This window comes from Balaenoptera acutorostrata, chromosome 17 (genome assembly GCF_949987535.1).
Source record: "Balaenoptera acutorostrata chromosome 17, mBalAcu1.1, whole genome shotgun sequence".
Taxonomy (NCBI): Eukaryota; Metazoa; Chordata; class Mammalia; order Artiodactyla; family Balaenopteridae; genus Balaenoptera; species Balaenoptera acutorostrata.
Window position 1 is genome coordinate 20,735,789 of NC_080080.1, and position 19,458 is coordinate 20,755,246.

Below are 19,458 nucleotides of genomic sequence, written 5' to 3' on the forward strand. Positions count from 1 at the left end.
GCCACTCCTGTCGGCCTCACTCTAAAACCCAATATTTGGATCACTGCACTATATCATATCCAGGACTCTTGGTATTTTATTTCATGAAGTGAACAAGACTCTAAAGCAAATTTCCCCCGCTGTCTGCACACTTTTCTATGTCTGAAGGACAGATAACTACTATTTAAGTCCTGGGGAAAAGATGTAGGTGTGCCCACGTATTTGTGCCAAGCTGGCTTCGTGAGAATCACCGAGCCACTTGTTAAACACAGAGATTTCTAGACCTCCCCCTGGACACTCTGAATCAGTGGAAATGGAGAGAGGCTGGGCAAAATAAAAATTTTAAGAAACTCCTTGAGATGAGTCTGATGCAGTCAATTTTGAGAACCTCAGACCGAAATGGCCAAGTTCTTAAAACTCTGGAATCCAGAGACTCAACTTAACCCACAGGAACCAGAGTCGATTTCTGAGAGGTTTTTGAGCCTCATAGTGTAGACTGTAGACTAGCAGTTTTATTTGTAGCAGAACAGGAAGGGGACGAATACAGCGTCCGTGGGTTTTTTTTTTCCCCCTAGGGCTGAGGAAAGGAGAGGGGCAGCTTGCACACGAGTGCATTCTTTCTCTGTCTCTCAGTGTATGTGTGTGTGTGTGTGTGTGTGTGTGTCCAGTTTCACTCATCTCACGAACCCACAAACCCCCTAGAGAGAGGCAGCAACCCAAGCCGATCAGGACAGCAAAGCCAGCTCCAGAAAGACTGCACTTACAGTGTCAGAAGCCCATTACATTCTAACTGAAACAATAAAATGCAGGGCCGAGAGGGTGGGAGATGGAGGCCAAAGCCTTCCTACCCAACCTGGGTATAAATGATTGCCTGAAAATCTTCCCATGGGACCTTGGGACCTCCTGTGTCTTCTTAGCACTTGTGGAATCAACAGGCCCCTGACATGTCATAACCAGATTGAGGGTCACAGCCTGGCCTGAAGGCTGCAGCCTGTCTAAGGTCCTTTATCTCCTCGAGCCTGACTTTCTTCACCTGTAGAGTGAGGTCGCGGGATCTACGTCCTTGGGTTGCTACAAAATGGACAGGCTCTGAGCATGATGCTCAGCACAGAATACTTGGTTAGTAATAGTGCTTATTGTTATGGTCATTGTGGCCTATAGACTGAGTTAGTTGGTGTTATGCAGAGAAACAGAACCAATAGGAGATACTGGTCTCCAATAGGAGATGTATCTATATATCTATCTATAGATCTATCTATCTAGAGAGAGATGATAGAGAGAGAGATGGTAGATAGATAGATAGATAGATAGATGATAGATAGATAGATAGATAGATAGATAGATAGATAGATAGATAGATAATTATAAGGAACGACTCACACAGTTTTGGAGGCTGAGAAGGCCGAAGATCTGTAGTCAGTAAGCTGGAGACCCAGGAGAGCTAATAGTATAAATTCCAGTTCAAGTCAAATCTGAGTCCAAAGGCAGGAGAAGACTGATGTCCCAACTCAAAGACAGGCATAGAGAGTGAATTCTCCCTTACTCAGCCTTTATTCAACTCAGGCCTTCAACTGACTGGATGGGGCCCACCCACATTAGGGAGGACAGTCTGCTTTACTCAGTCTACTGATTCAAATGTTCATCTCATCCAGAAACACCCTCCCCGACACACCCAGAATAATGTTTAATCAACTATCTGGCCACCCCATGGCCCAGTCACTTTGACACATAAAATCAGCCATCACAGAATCATTGTGGTTTCCAGTTTACTAAGGGTTATGAGACGTTACAGACTAGTTTGTATGCGTCATCTGTTTTATTGCCCTTAACCCAAGTCCTCTGCCACCCTGATACCCATCTTGCCTGAGATTCTGACTTCCATCTTCATGCAGTCAGGGGTAGCGCTGATTTCTTAATCACATTCTCAGGAGGCAAACAACCACCCAACCACCCACGCCCACCCCCTGCCCCCGCCAAACTATCAAGAGGGCCGGTAGTGGCAGAAATGAAACCAGTGCAACTGAGAACACTGTGACTTCTCCCACCGCAGGGCTGGTTAGCAGAGTTGAGTTTTATCGCCACATAAATCCTCCTTTGTCCTTCTTTTGTCTCCTAACTTCTTCCATACATACTGATTAATTAATTGAGCATACCTGTTTAAATCATCCCATCGTGATTCGTATAATGGTATGCCTGTGAGGGTTCTAAAAGTTAGAAATGATTTAGTATTAGAGGTTTTGATTACATTGAATATAAAATCAAATAAAATGAGCAAATGATGAAGAGGGGAGAGAGGTTTGAAATTAGCCTTATTTCCTGTATACACAAGAGGCACACTTAAGTTGGTTTTCATCTTGGCCTATTTTGGGAGTGATATATTTGGCTCACAACCAGGAATAGAAGATAAGCAAGGACCTCTACCCTCTAAACCAGCCTCAGCACCATTGACATTTGAGCTGGTTAATTCTTTGAAGTGCGGGTCTGTCCTCTGCATTCCAGGATGTTTAGCAGGGTCCCTGGCCTCTACCCACTAGATGCCGGTAGTAGTACCCCCGAGCTGTGACAACCAGAAATGTCTCCTGACATTGCCAGATGGGGGCAAAACTGCACCCAGTTGAGAACCACTGCTCTAAACATAGAACAGCTTTTAGACTGTTAGATAGAAAGGTACTAGCTTTCTCTAGGTCAAACTTCTTACTTAGGGCACTTTGTATATAGGTTCACACTTGATGAGCATTCTTTTATGCAAACACAGCTACTTGCTTTGTCTCCCACATTCCTGTTGGAGTTTAGGAACTTGCTTTCCTAACACATGTTTCCTATTGAGTCAGGAAAGCACTGTGGTGAGAGCAGATCTGTGTTCCAGTCTCAGCTCTGGGCATTCCAGCAGGATGGCTGTGACAATTTAATGAACTTGGCCTCATTTTTTCCAGGTGTGTTATAAGGATAATGCAATTCAGGCCTCAAAGATGGCAGTCAGGACTCAGTGAGTGACTGCCTGTAGAACCTTAGTTGGCCATCATAGCTGCTCAATAAATGTTAGTTCTGCTTCTTATTGACTGTTATGTGGAGGTGACTGTGGGTCTCACTCCTTTGGAATGTGCATCTCACCCCTGCTATGAATTGTCAGAGTGCATTCAGGCCTACCCTGAAGTCCTCAACCACAAGTCATGTGAAAGACACTTTCAGACAGAAGATATGGCCCTTCTGTTGGAATGGAAGACACTAAACAACCCTCTTAAGAGATGAGGTCTTCTTTCTTCTCTTAACCCCGGAGGGGCGGGGCTGCCTGCACACACTATATTTTCTTTTTTTTTTTTTTTAATTAATTAATTTATTTATTTATTTTTGGCTGTGTTGGGTCTTCGTTTCTGTGCGAGGGCTTTCTCTAGTTGCGGCAAGCAGGGGCCACTCTTCATTGCGGTGCGCGGGCCTCTCACTGTCGCGGCCTCTCTTGTTGAGGAGCACAGGCTCCAGACGCGCAGGCTCAGTAGTTGTGGCTCACGGGCCCAGTTGCTCCGCGGCATGTGGGATCTTCCCAGACCAGGGCTCGAACCCGTGTCCCCTGCATCGGCAGGCAGACTCTCAACTACTGTGCCACCTGGGAAGCCCTATATTTTCTTCTTTCCCAAACACACCCTTGCGACTGGAGTGAGGGGAGGTGGCACTGGACACTCTCAGTCCCAGGTCTGTTCTTGAATCCTCTACCAAGCTGGGCTTTGCCTCCTGGGCCAGCTTCTTCCTGCCTTTGAAGTGTCTGGTGTGAACTCTTTTTATCACGGAACTGTCTGTTGGCATCTGCACTAATCTGGGTGAGAGTGGAAGCCAGCGTGCCTTGACTGTGGCCTTGGCAGGCAAGAGGAGTGTTACCCCATCGCTGGAGGGGGCAAAGGCTTGGCCTCGGGGCTGTGTTGTTTCTGCTTCCCGGCCCCCAGCTGTGGCATTAGTACATTGACCTCTTTGTATCTCTAGTTTCTCTAGGGAATTTTGGGACGTTTGGGCAGTAATAAAAATAAGAAGCCATCACTTAGCAGATATTGACTATCTGCCAAACACCATGCAAAGTATTTTTTCTATGAGCCTATTTCATCATTACAGCAACCAAGTGAGGTGGGGATTATTATCGCCATTTTAAAGGTGAAGATGTTGAGGTTTGAAGAAATTCATGTTTTCAACAACATGTAGCTGGTAAGTGGTGAGCCTGGGATATCAACCAGATCCACCTGATTCCAGAACCCACAATCTTTAATCACTAATGTTGCCCTACTCATCCTGGACCCTGATGCTGTTAGACTAAAGAGGTGATTGGTTCCCAGAATGCCTAAACTAGTAATGTTGAAAAAAGATTTGAGAAAGAACTTTTTTTTTTTTTTTACTGTTTGTTAGCTGCAAATCCATACACAGCCAGTTCCAGGATGCACATGTTCCTTGAGTAGTCCTTAGACGTAGAGAAAGAAACAGGAGCAATCCTCTCTCTATATGCAGACCTGACTACAGGATTAAATCTCAACTAAAATTAGGTATTGAATTAAGCCCTGAAAAAGAGAAAAATTTCTCCTTCTCCAGCATCACTGCTTTCTTCATTATTTCACAACTATTTACTAAGCACTTTCTGTATACATGGCACTGCACTTTGCATTAGGAAGACACACAACAATAAGACATGGTACCACCCTCAAAAAATTTAGGAGGAGAGATGGATACATTAAAGTGTTCATGGTAGGTTTTGTGGTAAACATTTACGATGCCTTGCTGGCATCCAAGGGTAAGCTGTCAGCTGTTTTGAGAAAGAGAGAAGGCTTCATAAAGAATGTGATGCTTGAAGTAATCTTGAAAAACAGAGGAGGAGGTGTTCACTAGTGTTCCAGGATGCACAAAGAAGGCATCCTAGGCAGGAGGAAAGGTTGAGCAAAGACTGCAAATAACCTAGTACATATGAGGAGCTAGAGGGAGTCTGGGATGGTGAAGCCCAGAGGATGGAACCCCAAAATTGTGCCATCTCAAAGATCACACTTTTCCCCCTTTAAAGGGCCAGAGCCATCTACCATTTACAACAAACCCGTGGCCAACATAATACCTAACAGTGAACACCTGAAAGACTTCCTGCTAAATTCAGCAACAAGACAAGAATGCCCACTCTTGCCACTTCTATTTAACATAATGTTGGAAATCATAGGCACAACAGTCAGACAAGAAAGAAAGAAAGAAGGAAGGAAGGAAGGGAAGAAGGGAGGAAGGAAAGAAGGAAAGAAAGAAAAGGTATCCAGATTGTAAGGGAAGAGGTAAAACTCTCACTAGTTGCAGATGACTTGATACTCTAAACAGAGAACCCTAAAGTCTCCACCCAAAAACTATTAGAACTAATAAATGATTTCAGCAAGGTATTGGGATACTAGATTAATATACAAAAATGCTGCGTTTCTATACACTAATAATGAAATACCAGAGAAAGTAAAAACTAATCCCATTTAAAATCACATCAAAAAGAATAAAATACCTAGGAATAAACTTAACCAAGGAGGCAAAAGACCTATATGGTGAAAACTATAAAATATTGATGAAGGAAATTGTAGATGATACAAAGAAGTGGAAGATATCCATGCTGTTGGATTAGAAGAATTAATATTGTTAAAATGGCCATACTACCCAAAGCAATCTACAAATTTAATGCAAATTCTATCAAAACACCCCATTTTTCACAGAACTAGAACAAATAATCCTAAAATTTATATGGAGCCACAAAAGACCTAGATTTGCTAAAGCAATCCTGACAAAAAAGAACAAAGCTGGAGGTATAACCCTTTCAGGCTTCAGTATACAGGCTTACTGTATACTACAAAGCTACAGTAATCAAAGCAGCATGGCATTGACACAAAACCATAGATCAATGGAACAGAATAGAGAGCCCAGAAATAAACCCATGCACATACAGTCAATTAATCTTCAACAGAGGAGGCAAGAATATACAATGGAGAAAAGAGAGTCTCTTTAACAAGTGGTGTTGGGAAAGCTGGACAGCTATGTGTAAAAAAAATGAAATTAGAACATTCCCTCACACCATATACAAAAATAAACTCAAACTGAGTTAAAGACCTAAATGTAAGACATGACACCATAAAACTCCTAGAAGAGAACATAGGTGAGAGATTCTTTGACATAAATCGTAGCAATATTTTCTTAGATCAGTCTCCCAAGGCAAAAGAAATAAAAGCAGAAGTAAACAAATGGGAGCTTGTCAAACTTAAAAGCTTTTGCACAGCAAAGGAAACCATCAACAAAACCAAAAGACAATCTATGGAATGGCAGAAAATATTTGCAAATGATGCAACCAACAGGGGTTAATATCCAAAAAATACAAACAGCTCATACAACTCAATATCAAAAAAAAAAAAAACCCAATCACAAAATGGACAGAAGGGCTAAATAAACATTTCTCTAAAGAATTCATACAGACGGCCAACAGGCACATGAAAAGATGCTCAACATTGCTAATTATTAGAGAAATGCAAAACTACAGTGAAGTATCACCTCACATTTGTCAGAATGGCTATCATCAAAAAGTCTATAAATACTAAATGCTGGAGAGGGTGTGGAGAAAAGGGAACCCTCTTACACTGTTGGTGGAAATGTAAATTGGTGCAGCCACTATGGAAAAGAACATGGAGGTTCCTTTAAAAAAAATTAAAAGAGGGCTACCATATGATCCAGCAATCCCACTCCTGGGTATATATCCAGAAAAAAAGAAAACTCTAATTCAAGAAGATACATGCACCCCAATGTTCATAGCAGCACTATTTATAATAGCCAAGACTTGGAAAGCAACCCAAGTGCCCATCAACAGACAGTTGGTTTAAGAAGATGTGGTATATATGTACAATGTAATACTACTCAGCCATAAAAAAGAATGAAATATTGCTATTTGCAGCAACATGGATGGACCCAGAGAATATAATGTTTAGTGAAATAAGACAAAGACAAATACTATATGATATCACTTATATGTGAAATCTAAGAAGTAATACAAGTGAATGTATATACAAAACAAACAGATTCACAGACGTAGGAAACAAATTTATGGTTACCGGAGGGGAGAGAAGTGGGGGGAAGGGACAAGTCAGGAATATGGAATTAACAGATACAAACTACTATACATAAAATAAGTAAGCAATGAGGATTTACTATATAGAACCAGGGTATTATACTCAATATTTTGTAGTAACCTATAATGGAATATAATCTGCAAAAAAAAAAAAACTGAATCACTATGCTGTACACCTGAAATTAACACAGTATTGTAAATCAACTATACCTCAATTCTAAAAACAAAACAAAACAAAACTATAAAGAGCCAGAGCCATCTAATACAAACTGCCATTTTACATTTTGACCTCATGTAGCTTTTACATACCTGAAGGCTTGATTCCTGTTACACATAGCAAAAATCTCTAGCCAAGCGATAACGGCAGAGCCATCACTATACACGAGACAGAAAGACAATGGTCCAAGCCTTATACTAGACACATCCCTGCACATACAACCTGAGTAAACAGGGGCCTCTTGCTCCCACATAAAGCCCAACTCAACCTGGTGACACATTCAAAGGAAACATAAATAACTGCAAAAGCATCAAAGAGCAATGAATACTGATTCCGTGGAAAGATGGGTCAAGGTAGTATTATGCCATCCACGCTCTTCTCTTTGGCCATCCCTCTTCCAAAGGGCCCACACATGTGGCAGCCATCACCCCAAATCTCCTATGTCACTCTACAAACCCCCAGTTTGTCTCTCTGTGGCCTCTACTCCTGTGTGTATTCAAGTCTTGTAGGAGTATCTCTGTTCTTTCTAATATCTCCATCTTTCTAATATAAATTAATTTAGCCACCAGTTTTTTTTCCTGCCCACTAGGGCCCTTTGTTTTGCTGATGGGGCTTGTGGATAACCACAGAATCCTAGTTAGAAGATAGGAGAATGGGAAATACTTTGAATACTTGATATATTTGTCCCTGTCACTCCTATATGTCACTAGAATGGGACAGACCTAGGTCTGAGTACAGATTTGACCTTCACTAGCAGTGTGACCTTGGGCAGATAATACTCCTGGGCCTCAATTTCCTCATCCACAAAATGGGGATATTCTACCTATCCCAAGAACCGTACTGGGGAGCCACAGGTGAAAGGCCTTTAAGGTCTGATAGGCTCAGCTCATGTCCATGGCTATAAATCTTATTGTATGCTAAAGTTAGACACATCTGCTTTCCATCAGCCTTAGAGGCTCATGTGGAAGACATGGTTATTTGGAGAAATAGCAGCTGTGATTAACCTAGTTATCAACTCCTGACTCAGGATCCAAAGTAGAGTAACTAATTGGTGTTTACTCTTTATTATCATTATTCACTTTTCAATTTTACTTTTTAAATTTAGGTTATTCTTAATAATTCTTTTCACACATTTTCCAGAGCTGATTTTAGCAGAAGTCTGGGTAATAGTATACGGTATCAGATTCCTAGAAATCTGTTATTCCAGCTGTACTTCGCTTTTACAGGTTGGCTTGGATAAAAGATTTTTATTTGTGTCAGTTTTTAATCCCCTTTAATAATACTGGACTGTTATTTCTTAATGAAATTATAAATATTTATTTTCTTAGTAGTATTAGTGAATGAAAATAACTGTGGATGCTTTAGTTAGTCAATGCTTATGCGTCAAAGCTGCACCCTTGTGAAACTAACTTTTGTTGTTCTTGTGTAAAACATTATGACAACAATAATAAAAATCCTAAAGCCTTCACCTTTCCCTTACATTTCTTTTCTATACATATGTGTAAGTTTTGTATTGTAGTATATCATAACTGTTCACCATGTTGCTACATAATCATCGTAATTATTACTTTAGTGGCCATGTAATCATCCATCTTGTTAATGCACCATAATTTACTTAACGTAAGTTTTCAACAGTAGGAAACTGGTTGCCTTCTAATTTTTCCACTATTATAAATAACCTCTGGGTTGCATATTTGTGCATATAGCTTCTTTCATTTTTTTAGAATATTTCTTTAGGATGCACTCCAAGAATGGGAACACTGAGTCAATGAATGTGAATTTTTAATCGTTTTTAAATAAATAGACATTATTTTTCCAGTTTACAATACTATCAGCAATATATTAATATTCTACTTTCATTACAACCTTATCAGTAGTGTATATTATTGTATATTGAATGCACTTAAATAGTACCTTACTTTTGTTTCTATATTGTCTCAAAAATAGTAAGTTTAATGAAACATTTGCTTATAAATTGTGCATTCTCTCATGTTTTAAAAAGCCAGTTTTAAAACCTAGGTAAGTTTTTTGTTTTGTTTTTTTTAACATCAAGAACTCTTGCTTTCTCTCCGTTGCCCAGTAGTTCTGTGTATTAAATAAAGCTCATATTGATAATCTTTCTGAGCAAAATATTCAATTGTGCTCTTTTATTAACTAATTAATGAGGACCTGTGTATAAGGATCTGTAGGGAATACTGAGATAAAATAAAAGGAAATTAGAAAATAAAGTTGGAAAAATTAGACAAATATATCTGTACCAGCATTCCCAAGGTCAGAAGCAGGGTTGCCCTTCAAGTAGTTCAATCTGCTCAGATTTTAATGACTTTCTCTACCTAGTCACTGACCTGCTCAGCCAACCTGACTTTTCAACTAGCAAACTCAGGACCTCCACCCACACTGCTTCCAATATGTTTTTCTAGGTTTTATCCTGGGAAAGCTTCTTAATGAAGAATGAAACCCCCCCCACCACTATACCCTCGCCCCAAAATGCTTCCACACCATTCCCAGTCTGATCTTGTTCCAGATCAAGTAAATGCACGAAACCCCATAATGTATGACATGGTTTCCCAAACCACAGCCCTGTCATAGGGCTGAATGCCAGTTCCAGGGATCCAGTTTTCCCCTTCCTTTCGTGCAACTTCTCCTATCCCTGAGATGGATACCTTCCACGCTCTGCAAAAAACAAAAAAAAAAAGAAAAAAAAGGAAGGACGTTCCAAGAATACAAGCCACCATAAGTTCATCTTGAAGTTGAGTCACCGTTACCTCCAATAGCGCCTTCTCTTTGACCTAAGGATGTTAAGGTTTGTTTGAATCGGATTATTGCTACATACCAGTACATGGGAATATAGAGAAATAGCTCATCATGTTTTCTTCTTTTTCCTCTTGCAGCCTCAACCGAGGGTTCTCCATAAACGCGGTTAGCCTTCCAAGCTGCTGTCCTGCCAGTCGATATGAACATGGCCTGTTCCTCACAGAAAGACTAACTCATGGCACTGCCAGAAGATATCCTTGGAGCATTGACAGATTAACCAGATTAACTGAAAAACCACCCATTCAGTCAAGATTATGGGCTTTGGGAAATCTTAGTTTGCTGTGGATTTTTAAATGAGGTACATAATATACAGTGCCAACTTGCTTCAAGTGGTCATTGGCAGACCATTAGCTGGAAAACTGCTTCCGGTTTTCATCACTGTGCATAACTCAAGCTCCCTTTGGGGAGCTGACTGTGCCCTTCACTAGAAGTCCCGTTTTAGCATGGCAACTACTGGATTATTTTATTATGTGTGCAGACGGCATGATGCGTTAGAAAAAAAATTATGGCAGTTCTGCAATCTCAGTGGAAGTGTTCACAATATTATGCCCTGGTAGGAATGTAAACATGTCTCGATTGTGTTAGTTATGACATCTAAAGGTATTCTGTCCAACTCTTAAGCACTTTACATGAGAACCCCCTATACCGAAACGAATCAGCACGTTCAGTACATGTGAGAAAACAAGTCTTTTTTTTCTTTCTTATAAATCTTGTCCTATTTCTGGCTCAGACTGTCCAAGATGAGGCTCCACTCCTAGCATATACTGCGTCGTTTGTGGTAGATTGGTAAATATGGCCACAGTACTGTTAGACTTAACCTCTTGACACTTTACTGAACAACTGGATTTCTTACAGCAGCAAAGGGAGGTAAAGGTGGGCCTGGGGAATGGTGATCATTTAGCTCTAGTTTCCTCTTACCTGGGCACAACTTACCACGAGCACATACACACACTCAAACACAGGAGGCTTCTATTTGGCCAATGTGTGTAATCTCTCATGCTATAGAAGAGTTCTTTCCAAAGAACCAAAATGGGGGTGTGGCCATATTTTAATCTTAGCCTAGGTGCATTGATGGTAAAGACAGCAGAATGCAGTTTCCCAGGGTGTGGTCTGCCTTTAACACTTTGGAAACCTCTCTAGGTCAAGTTCTGATCACAATTCTTTGAAGAGAAAAAACAGCAAGTGACCCCCTGCATGTCTAGAGAAGCAAGAGGTTCCAACCCCACACTAGGTTTCTTCCTCAGAAGAGAACCTCCTAGTCCTTTTTAATCCTTTCTGGGATTATACCCATGACTAATTTTTTTGTACTATGTTTTACAGCAAAGCACAGTCCTGGGAAACCAGTCAACCCAGTTATTACTTGTCTTTAGAGAAATGTCCATATTGATTGACCCTACATCATGCTTCAGCATTTTTTTTGTCCTGAAAATGTAAAGTTGACTGAATCAAAAACTCAGCCAAGTATGTTCTGTGTGCCCACAGTCCCAGCCTGAGACCAGCAGACATCAGAGACTTTTCTTTCAATACATGTAACAACCCTGGGAACCTGCCAGCACAAGCAAGCTTGGCAGTTCAGAGGGTCACCAGACACACACTCATTGTCAGTTCTCCCCACACCTTGCCTCCCCTGGGGGTATCAGGAAATGCACAGCCCATTAGAAAACTACCCCACCTGAGATTTGGAAACTTGACAGGGAAGGAAAGAGATCCAAATGTGATTCGGGTGAGTCACCCAGCAGCATGACTCACGACAAGCCTGCGGGCTGTAGTGCCAAAGAAGGGGGCTTGCAAGAGGGAACTCAGAGAAGCTCCAGTCGCCACCAAATCTGGCCCTCTGATGGGTCGGCATAGGCACCATCAGGCCCCAAGCAGACCGTAATTCTTTACAAATCCAGAATTAGGAAGTCAAACCCTGGCTGCCAACACCCCTGGGCACCTCAGTCTCCACTGCCCATCTCCTGAGGTTCAATTCCAATTCCAGAGGCTCCCTCCAATCTTTCGTTTCTTCCCTTCTTTATTCAGCAAGTGTTTATTGAGCATCTGCTATGTGCCAAGCATTAAGCTGGGGCAACAACAGTGTACAAGGTAGACTCTCCTTGCCCTTATGATATCTCCTCCTCCCAAACACTACCCCACCCCACCTTTTCCACAATGCAAACTGAATTCAGACAGCATTCATCCCCTGCCAGAGCAACGTGGGGAAATGGACATGCACAGTTCCCTTGCCTGAGGAAGTGGACAGCGTCAGGCCATGTATTTGCGCCCGTCATGTACAGCCAACCCTCCCAGCACCCAGATTTAGCTGGTAGGAGCTCCCCAAAGCAACTTTCAGTTGCTTGATAGCCACCCTGGTCACCTATATTCCCATCCTTTATGCAGAAACAGCAATTCATCATCATGCTGGATTCTCTGAAGCCCCAATTCTATAACTAGTCCCAGGGACACAAAATCGGGCCTGATGAATTCGAAAGAACTACTACCAGGTGCTGAGATATTATCTGGGAATGAGTTGGTTTAGCCAGGGACATTCTGAGAACAACTGTTAACACCCTTGGAAAACTGGACATGCTTTGTGGTGCAGATAGATGTTCATTAAATGGTGGTGGTTCATCCTTACTGACTTTGGCTTTTGCAAAATATGTTACAAACCATTAAATAAGTAGAGTTTCCTAGCCTTTTTTTTTTTTTTTTTTTTGAGTCAAAAGTGTGCTGGGCAATTATTTAAAGATGATGGGTAAAGATGGAGATAGGAAAGGGCAAAGATGGAGATAGGAAAGGGCAAAGATGGAGACAATGAAAGAGCCCCACTGACGATGGCTTCTCTAGAAATGCCTTAATTCCTGGCACGTACCACATATTTGCATATGAACTACTGTTTTCCAAACTGTCGACCTCTGTTTGAAATCATCTGGAGGCATAGTTTTGGAAACGTGGTGGCACAAAATCTGAGCAGTCATGAGCTAAACCAACAAAATGGAGAAAGTTTTCTTCACAGCCTTGGGATTCTTTGTTCTGTGTTGACCCACAGTGACCCATGGTTATTTCCTGCTGTGCTGAACCTTCTTGCCAAGATGTGTGTAGGACATTTTACTCCCAGAACCTCAGAGATGGCTGTGGTGAGTTTTGTTTAGTAGGAAGCAGGAGGTGGGGAGGTAAGGGATAAATGCTTTGATGTCTAAGGGCTGTAAACAGTTGATGCATTTATTTTTCCTTTTACTTGAACCTGTGCTGAATCTTTTTATTAAAAGGCTGGGCCCCTCACTTGCACGGGAAAGGCAGTCTTGGGAAGGAACAGAAACGAATAATTATTAGACTCTCTGGGTTGCCAAGGGGATAAGTTTGTTCCAGCTCCAGAAGTGAATTTAAATACTCAGAGCATCGGTGGTTCTGCTAGGGTAAAAATCAAATCACTTGAGTAGTTTTAAGACATACCTAGGGGGACAGAGACCCTATCAGCTTTCTTGCGGGTAATGGCATCTTCAATTCCCTGCTCAGGCTCTGTGAGGTGTGTAACCGCAGCGTCGATTCCACCTCCCGATTACTGGGAAGTAACCCGGGTCCCCTCCAGGGTCACTTCTCAGTTGCCCAAAGGCTAATAGTCCTTCATTCTGAGGGAATTCTGCCTCATTTTTAAACTTCAAGGGGAAAAGGAATTATCAACCTGACGTGAGAATATAAACGGAGCATTAAAACCTCTAATGGATGGACCCCCTTGTTACTTGCAAATGCTTTCTCTGTCTGCAAATGTCACATAATTGATTTTGGATAGGAACAGTAAAAGCCTCCTGGAAGAAAAGTTTTCAAGACCCCCTTAGCACTTTCGTTTCCTCAAAACTTCCTCTTCCAGTGCATCAGCAGCTTCATTCTTTGTGATATTTTCCTCTACGTTCTTTAATTTTGTTACTTGACAACTAGACCTAAAGCTGCTGTCGTCTCTTTTTAAAAACCTCACCTTTGAAAATGACATCAGTTCCTTTCTGCCTTAAAGGCTGTTTTTATTCAGCTCTCCCACAACCCCTTCCGCTTTACTTACTTTCTTGCGTTGTTTTGTATTTTTTTTTCTTTTAATCTCTCTCTTCTTTTCACATAGTTCCTTGGGTAGGTTTCAAGTATTCTATAAAGAACTCAAACAGCGAAACATAGTGTGATCACCTTTTTTCCCCAGGACTGACTGAGAATTCCTTCTTAAGTTTGATCCTGGGGAAAGCTTGGTGCCCAGACAACGCTGGGACAGGGATTGTCATCTCCAGGGGGTGGCCGGTCAGTGCCGCTAATCAAAACAAGGGGCATGAGATCGTGAGGGAGGACAGCCCAGGAGATGCAGCTGCTCAGGGCACAGCTGGGGACTCGGTTTCAAAGACAAGTGGGTCCTGCCCCTTGGTCTCCTTAGATGTCCATCTAATCCTGTAGCCAGAGAGCTATCTTATGAATTCTGCTTTATCAGTGTGGATGATTCTTGGCTCCACAGCACAGCTTCAAGGTCAGGGAGCTGCATTTCCATTATTTTGCTCTGGTGACGTAACTCTAGTAAGGAGACAGGGAGCCTTCTTTTGAAGGCGAACCACCTGTGGGAAGCTTGAGGAAAACTTAGCCAAGTGCACAAGGAGGTTACACCAGCCCTCAATAAAAAGAACAAAATAGAGCCTTCCCTGGAGATTCTCATTTGGGAGGATGGCTAGGAGGATGGTATTCTGATTTTCTTCTGCCTATCATCTTGGCCCTGCAGGGGAAATTCTGGGCAAGTGGGGCAAGCACTACGATCTAACATTTTTAGAGTGAAAATTGGCCCGTGACAAATATAGAGGAGAAGTGCTGTTGAGTATGGGGCTAGTTTTAGACCTCCTGTTCAGCAGCACTGACTGAGAAATTACTTCCACAGCACAGCAGAAAAGGGGTATAGAAGGCCTTGTAAATCTGAAGCTTCCGTTCCACGTAGGGCTGTCTTAAAACCTTGCAGAGCTCCAAGCATTCTTACTTCCGAGCCTCCTTCCGCAATTATATCAAGCACTCGAAGGCACCAACAACATACACCTCATAAAATTTCGAGGTAACCATGACTTGCATTGAATTGCAGGTGACTGGTTGACATTGTTACAGATACTTACACATTCATTCTGATTATACAATATCCTTTTCATATTTGGGAGCCAATGGTTCAGGGGTTTCATTGTTTCATTGCTTGTTTTGTTGTTGTTGTTTTCCAAACCTCAAACATTTACAGAAGCCTTAGAAAGGCTCTTAAACCCAGGCCTTTTTGCCTGAAGTGCAGCGATAGAAACAGCCCTCTGACATAAACAAGGAGACTGTTAAATTAAGCCAACGTAGGAGATACTAACACCTGAAATCTTTAAGGCACCGAAGACCCTGCTGGTTGCCTTCTGCATTGTTTATAGCCTTCTAAATTTCAATCATTTGGATCAAAGGAAATAAACAGGCTGCTTTCACGTGGCCCTGGCACAACAGCACACACACAGCTACTACACGTGGAATTCTAAGCTGGGTTGACGTGCCAAAGCACACAGACCTGTTTCGTGTGGTCGTATCTATTCACCACCACCGACCCCCATTTTCTCTGAAAATGTACTCAAATGCTTTACTCCAAGAAAATTCTAAAATGAGACTCTTATTATTGAGATCATTACTTCTCTCAGGGTGGGGGAACTGATGACACAAATGACATAACCTTGAAGAAAAATCACTGGCCATTAAATGCCTTGATGTTCCATTCCACAAGCTGGCATTGGTCTTCTCCCATCTCCCCAGAGGTCAGCCTGGCCTCCCTCTCAAATAGCACAAACGTCATAAAGACACCTTTTGAAGCTCTGAATAGACTCCCTATTCAAGCATAATTCCAAAAATGTGATTTGAATTGAGTACCACCTTGGTCCTTGATGATATGATTCCCTAGATCAATTCTAATTCTTTATATGTATTTTCAGTATTTTTTTTTTTTAGCACAATCAACCGCATTTATGTGTTTGCATTGGGAGCTACCCGCTAACTCTGTTGCAGCTTTTGACAATGCCTATACCTAGTTCCCATTTGATGCGTTTGAGAGGAGACCAAAAATGTTTCCCTGCATACCAGCTGCAGAGGTTTTGAAGTACGTAACCAGGTTCACTTTCACATCAAAAGGCCCCTGTTTCTAGGTGGAAAATTTAAAGAGAAATGGGGGGGGGCAGGGGGAGTATTCATATTTGAACACTGGAACCTTTGTCATTTTCATTATAATTCCACTCTCACCTCACATCACCCTTCTCTTTCTAGAAGCAGTAGCCTCTTCAGTGAGTGTTGACCCCCACTTGGGGTAGTCAGGATTCCACTTGCTTAAATTCACTCAAAGGAAATTGGAAGCCTCTCTGGGGCTCTGAATGATTCCTCCACCACTACATTTCCTTCACCAGTAGAAAAATGCTATCCTTACAAGGCCATGTTTGAGGAGACCTCTGTTTAGCTGGTGAAAGTTCACATTACAGAGAGCTGAATAATGCCAGGTTCTTGACTTTGCCCTGTAAGTCTCAGTTGTGATTGGCACGGAAGCAACTAGTCTGCTGAAAAGCCAAGCCAGCACAAATGTTTTGAAATGAATTCCACTAAAACTCCTGTGTCACTACATCCAACTTGCTGTAGGTCCAGTTAATCCAACTATTTAATATCATTAGGCACCAAATTAAATAGTTGTACACAAAATTTTAGAAAAGGTCAATATCGTAACACAATTACATATTAGCAGTCAAAAGTACTTGAGAAAAGAAAATATTGATCTCTTGTGGTTTCTGTACTTGAGTTATTCTTAGGGCTCTGTGGAGACTGGCACTGCTCTGATAAAGGGGAAGATGTTTTGAATTCAAGAATACTTGAACTCAAGAGAAATTGCCCATCTCTCTGGGCCTCTGCTCATCCGTTTGGGATGCTACCTGTTCCATCTTAGCAGACAGGGTTGTTTGGAGGCCAAAACGAGCTAAGCGGAGAAGCTGTCCTGTACCACCAATATCTGCGTATTCATCATGGTGAGCAGGGATGTGGGCTTTTATCAGTGAGTCCTTCCCCTTATTTTATGCCTTTCCCTATAGCTATTATTACTGAGAGTCCATTCTGGTATTTTAAAAAGTAAAATGATAAAGTATCAATCAACCTTTTTTGGGGGGTACAAAATTACTTTATTTGAAGGAATGATGCTAAGGAAGGAACTTAAGTAGATGTTTTTGTACAACTTATAGAAAAGGTGAAGGTAACCCAAACACTTCATATGTACACACAATACCTGGGGGCTGGTCTGAAGAGCCCATGATTAGGGTGTCCATTTATCTCCACCTTCCAAAGGTTTAGAGCACTGTGACCAAGCTGAGAGAGAGAGGTTTGGGCTGGGCTTAGTGCAGGTGAAGATTGCCAATCCCCGGGTTGAAGAAGACCAATGAAGTTGACAAATTGAGGGTTGCAGAAAGCAGAGAGCCACACTGAACTTCCTTTATGAGCTTCTGTACATTGGTCTTTGTGCTAGAAAGAGGAAGAAAAATCACACAATGTGAATTGAATATAAAACCAATGCTCTTGATTGCATACGAGGGGAAAAAAATCTGACCAAGAAAAAAAAGGGTTCACTGTTTTACAAACACTAACAAACATGGCTATAAAAGCACATTTCATAACACAAAAGCCTATGTAGAGGGTAGACATTTTTATAGCTTCCTTAAGTGAGTAGTTAAACCAGCAGTCTGAATTCTCTTAGTCCCCTAACAGTGGTTAATTAAATAAGTATTTTCCTTATTCATTGCCCACAACTGTGGTTTTTTTCTCTATGCACCCTAGAAAAATTCCCAAGACTAGACTTAAGGAGGACACAAGCTGGTTATGTAGTAAAATAAGAGTGCCTTTTCTGTTGGATGTTCATTTTAGTTCCCTGTGTTCCCAGGGCATACAATGTTTAGAAACTTTTTTCTCTAAACATAAGAATTATTGCACACCACAATTTTGAACTACCAATTTCCATATCTTAAGCAGCTATCAACTTGCCAATTCCCTTTGGGTCTCCTTTACATTTTCTTTTAATGTTTCCTTGAGTTTTGGGTTGTGCTCAAAAAGACTTTTGGGGGAGGGGCATGTTTCTTTTTAAATTGATAGAAATGAAACTGTACAGATTTTTACCCCCTTGTATCTGTGAGCATGATCTCTATCAGTCTTGAAAATCTGCTTTATCATTTTGTATATTTGACTATTTTGTATTCAGCATTACTTGATTCCTTACATGCATGGCAATGTATTAAAATGTGGGATTTCTATTACCGTGTAAAAGTGTTTTGATTCTGATTTTCAACATATATCCTTGGGAAAAAATTACATTAAACTTTTCTATTTTCTTCAGCTCATCAGCTTGTCAGAAGAAAAAAGAAAGTTAACAGCATTTCACTTTCCCTGTGTTAGCTAATGATGCAATTCATGGTGGAAAATTGTCCTCAATTATGCTGTGTTTCCTGGAGAAATAATATATGTGGAATGAATTGGTGGCCTCTCTCCAGCTCCCAGCACACAGAATTCCCCCAACACCAAGTCCCACCAGCATGATGGCTATTACCGTTGAACGCTTTAGCGTTGAGCACAGCTAGGCAAAAGACACAGTTCTCTCCCTCCATAGATTTGCTAACACCCTGGAAAGAGATGGACAACAGATCTTGGCCCACCAATCTGCTCTCACCCCGAGAGAGCCTTAAGTGCTTATCACAGCATGATTGATGGAATTTCCCATCACCTCCATCTCCATCTCTCAGGTGATGACCAAGTGTCAGCTGTCTGTATTTTATCAATTGGGATGCTTTCAAGTAACACCTGCCCAAGGGATTCAGGATTAGAGAGCCGCTCTCTAGTTCAGCAAACATCTGGGTATACTCCACTCTACACCACGTATTTGAAACACACCAACATTTTTATCTCAAATTAAAAAAAAAAAAAAAATCCACTGAGTAATATGATGCACCAAATATAAACAGTAGACCATTTTTTCTGCTCTAAACTACCATTTTCACCCTTCCCTGTCTCAAGGAGACATCGTAATGAGTACTTAACAACCACTGTGACTTTGCTGAATATGATGAATTGCCTCAACTGGTAATAGAGAAATGCTTCCTTCCCAGAGGGGAAAAGGCACGTGTAAATTGCATGAAAAAGAAGGGAAACACCCACTGCCCTTTTTTTATTACATGTTTACAGTGAATCTAGTTTTGGGGGATTTGGGGTTTTTTTTTTTTCCCCAGAAAAGGTTTCCAAAAGCAAAACCTGTGAGAACCTTTTAGTTTAGTTTACTGACTCACTATATAAACCTTCTAAATCTGTCTACACGCCCTGTAACTCTAAA

The 19,458-nt window shown here is 41.4% G+C and overlaps 1 protein-coding gene across 2 annotated transcripts in view; it reads left to right on the forward strand.

The window, feature by feature from the left end:
• SAMD12 (sterile alpha motif domain containing 12) overlaps positions 1-18,388 on the forward strand; it is a 434,589-nt gene extending 416,201 nt beyond the window's left edge. For both annotated transcript variants that reach the window (XR_009005840.1, XM_007188809.3), the window contains one exon: positions 10,187-18,388. Coding sequence is in view for 1 of the 2 variants with exons in the window: in XM_007188809.3 (XP_007188871.2) it covers positions 10,187-10,209 (23 nt within the window). In the remaining variant the exon portion in view is untranslated. The remainder of the gene's footprint in view (positions 1-10,186) is intronic.
• Positions 18,389-19,458: the final 1,070 nt, after the last annotated feature.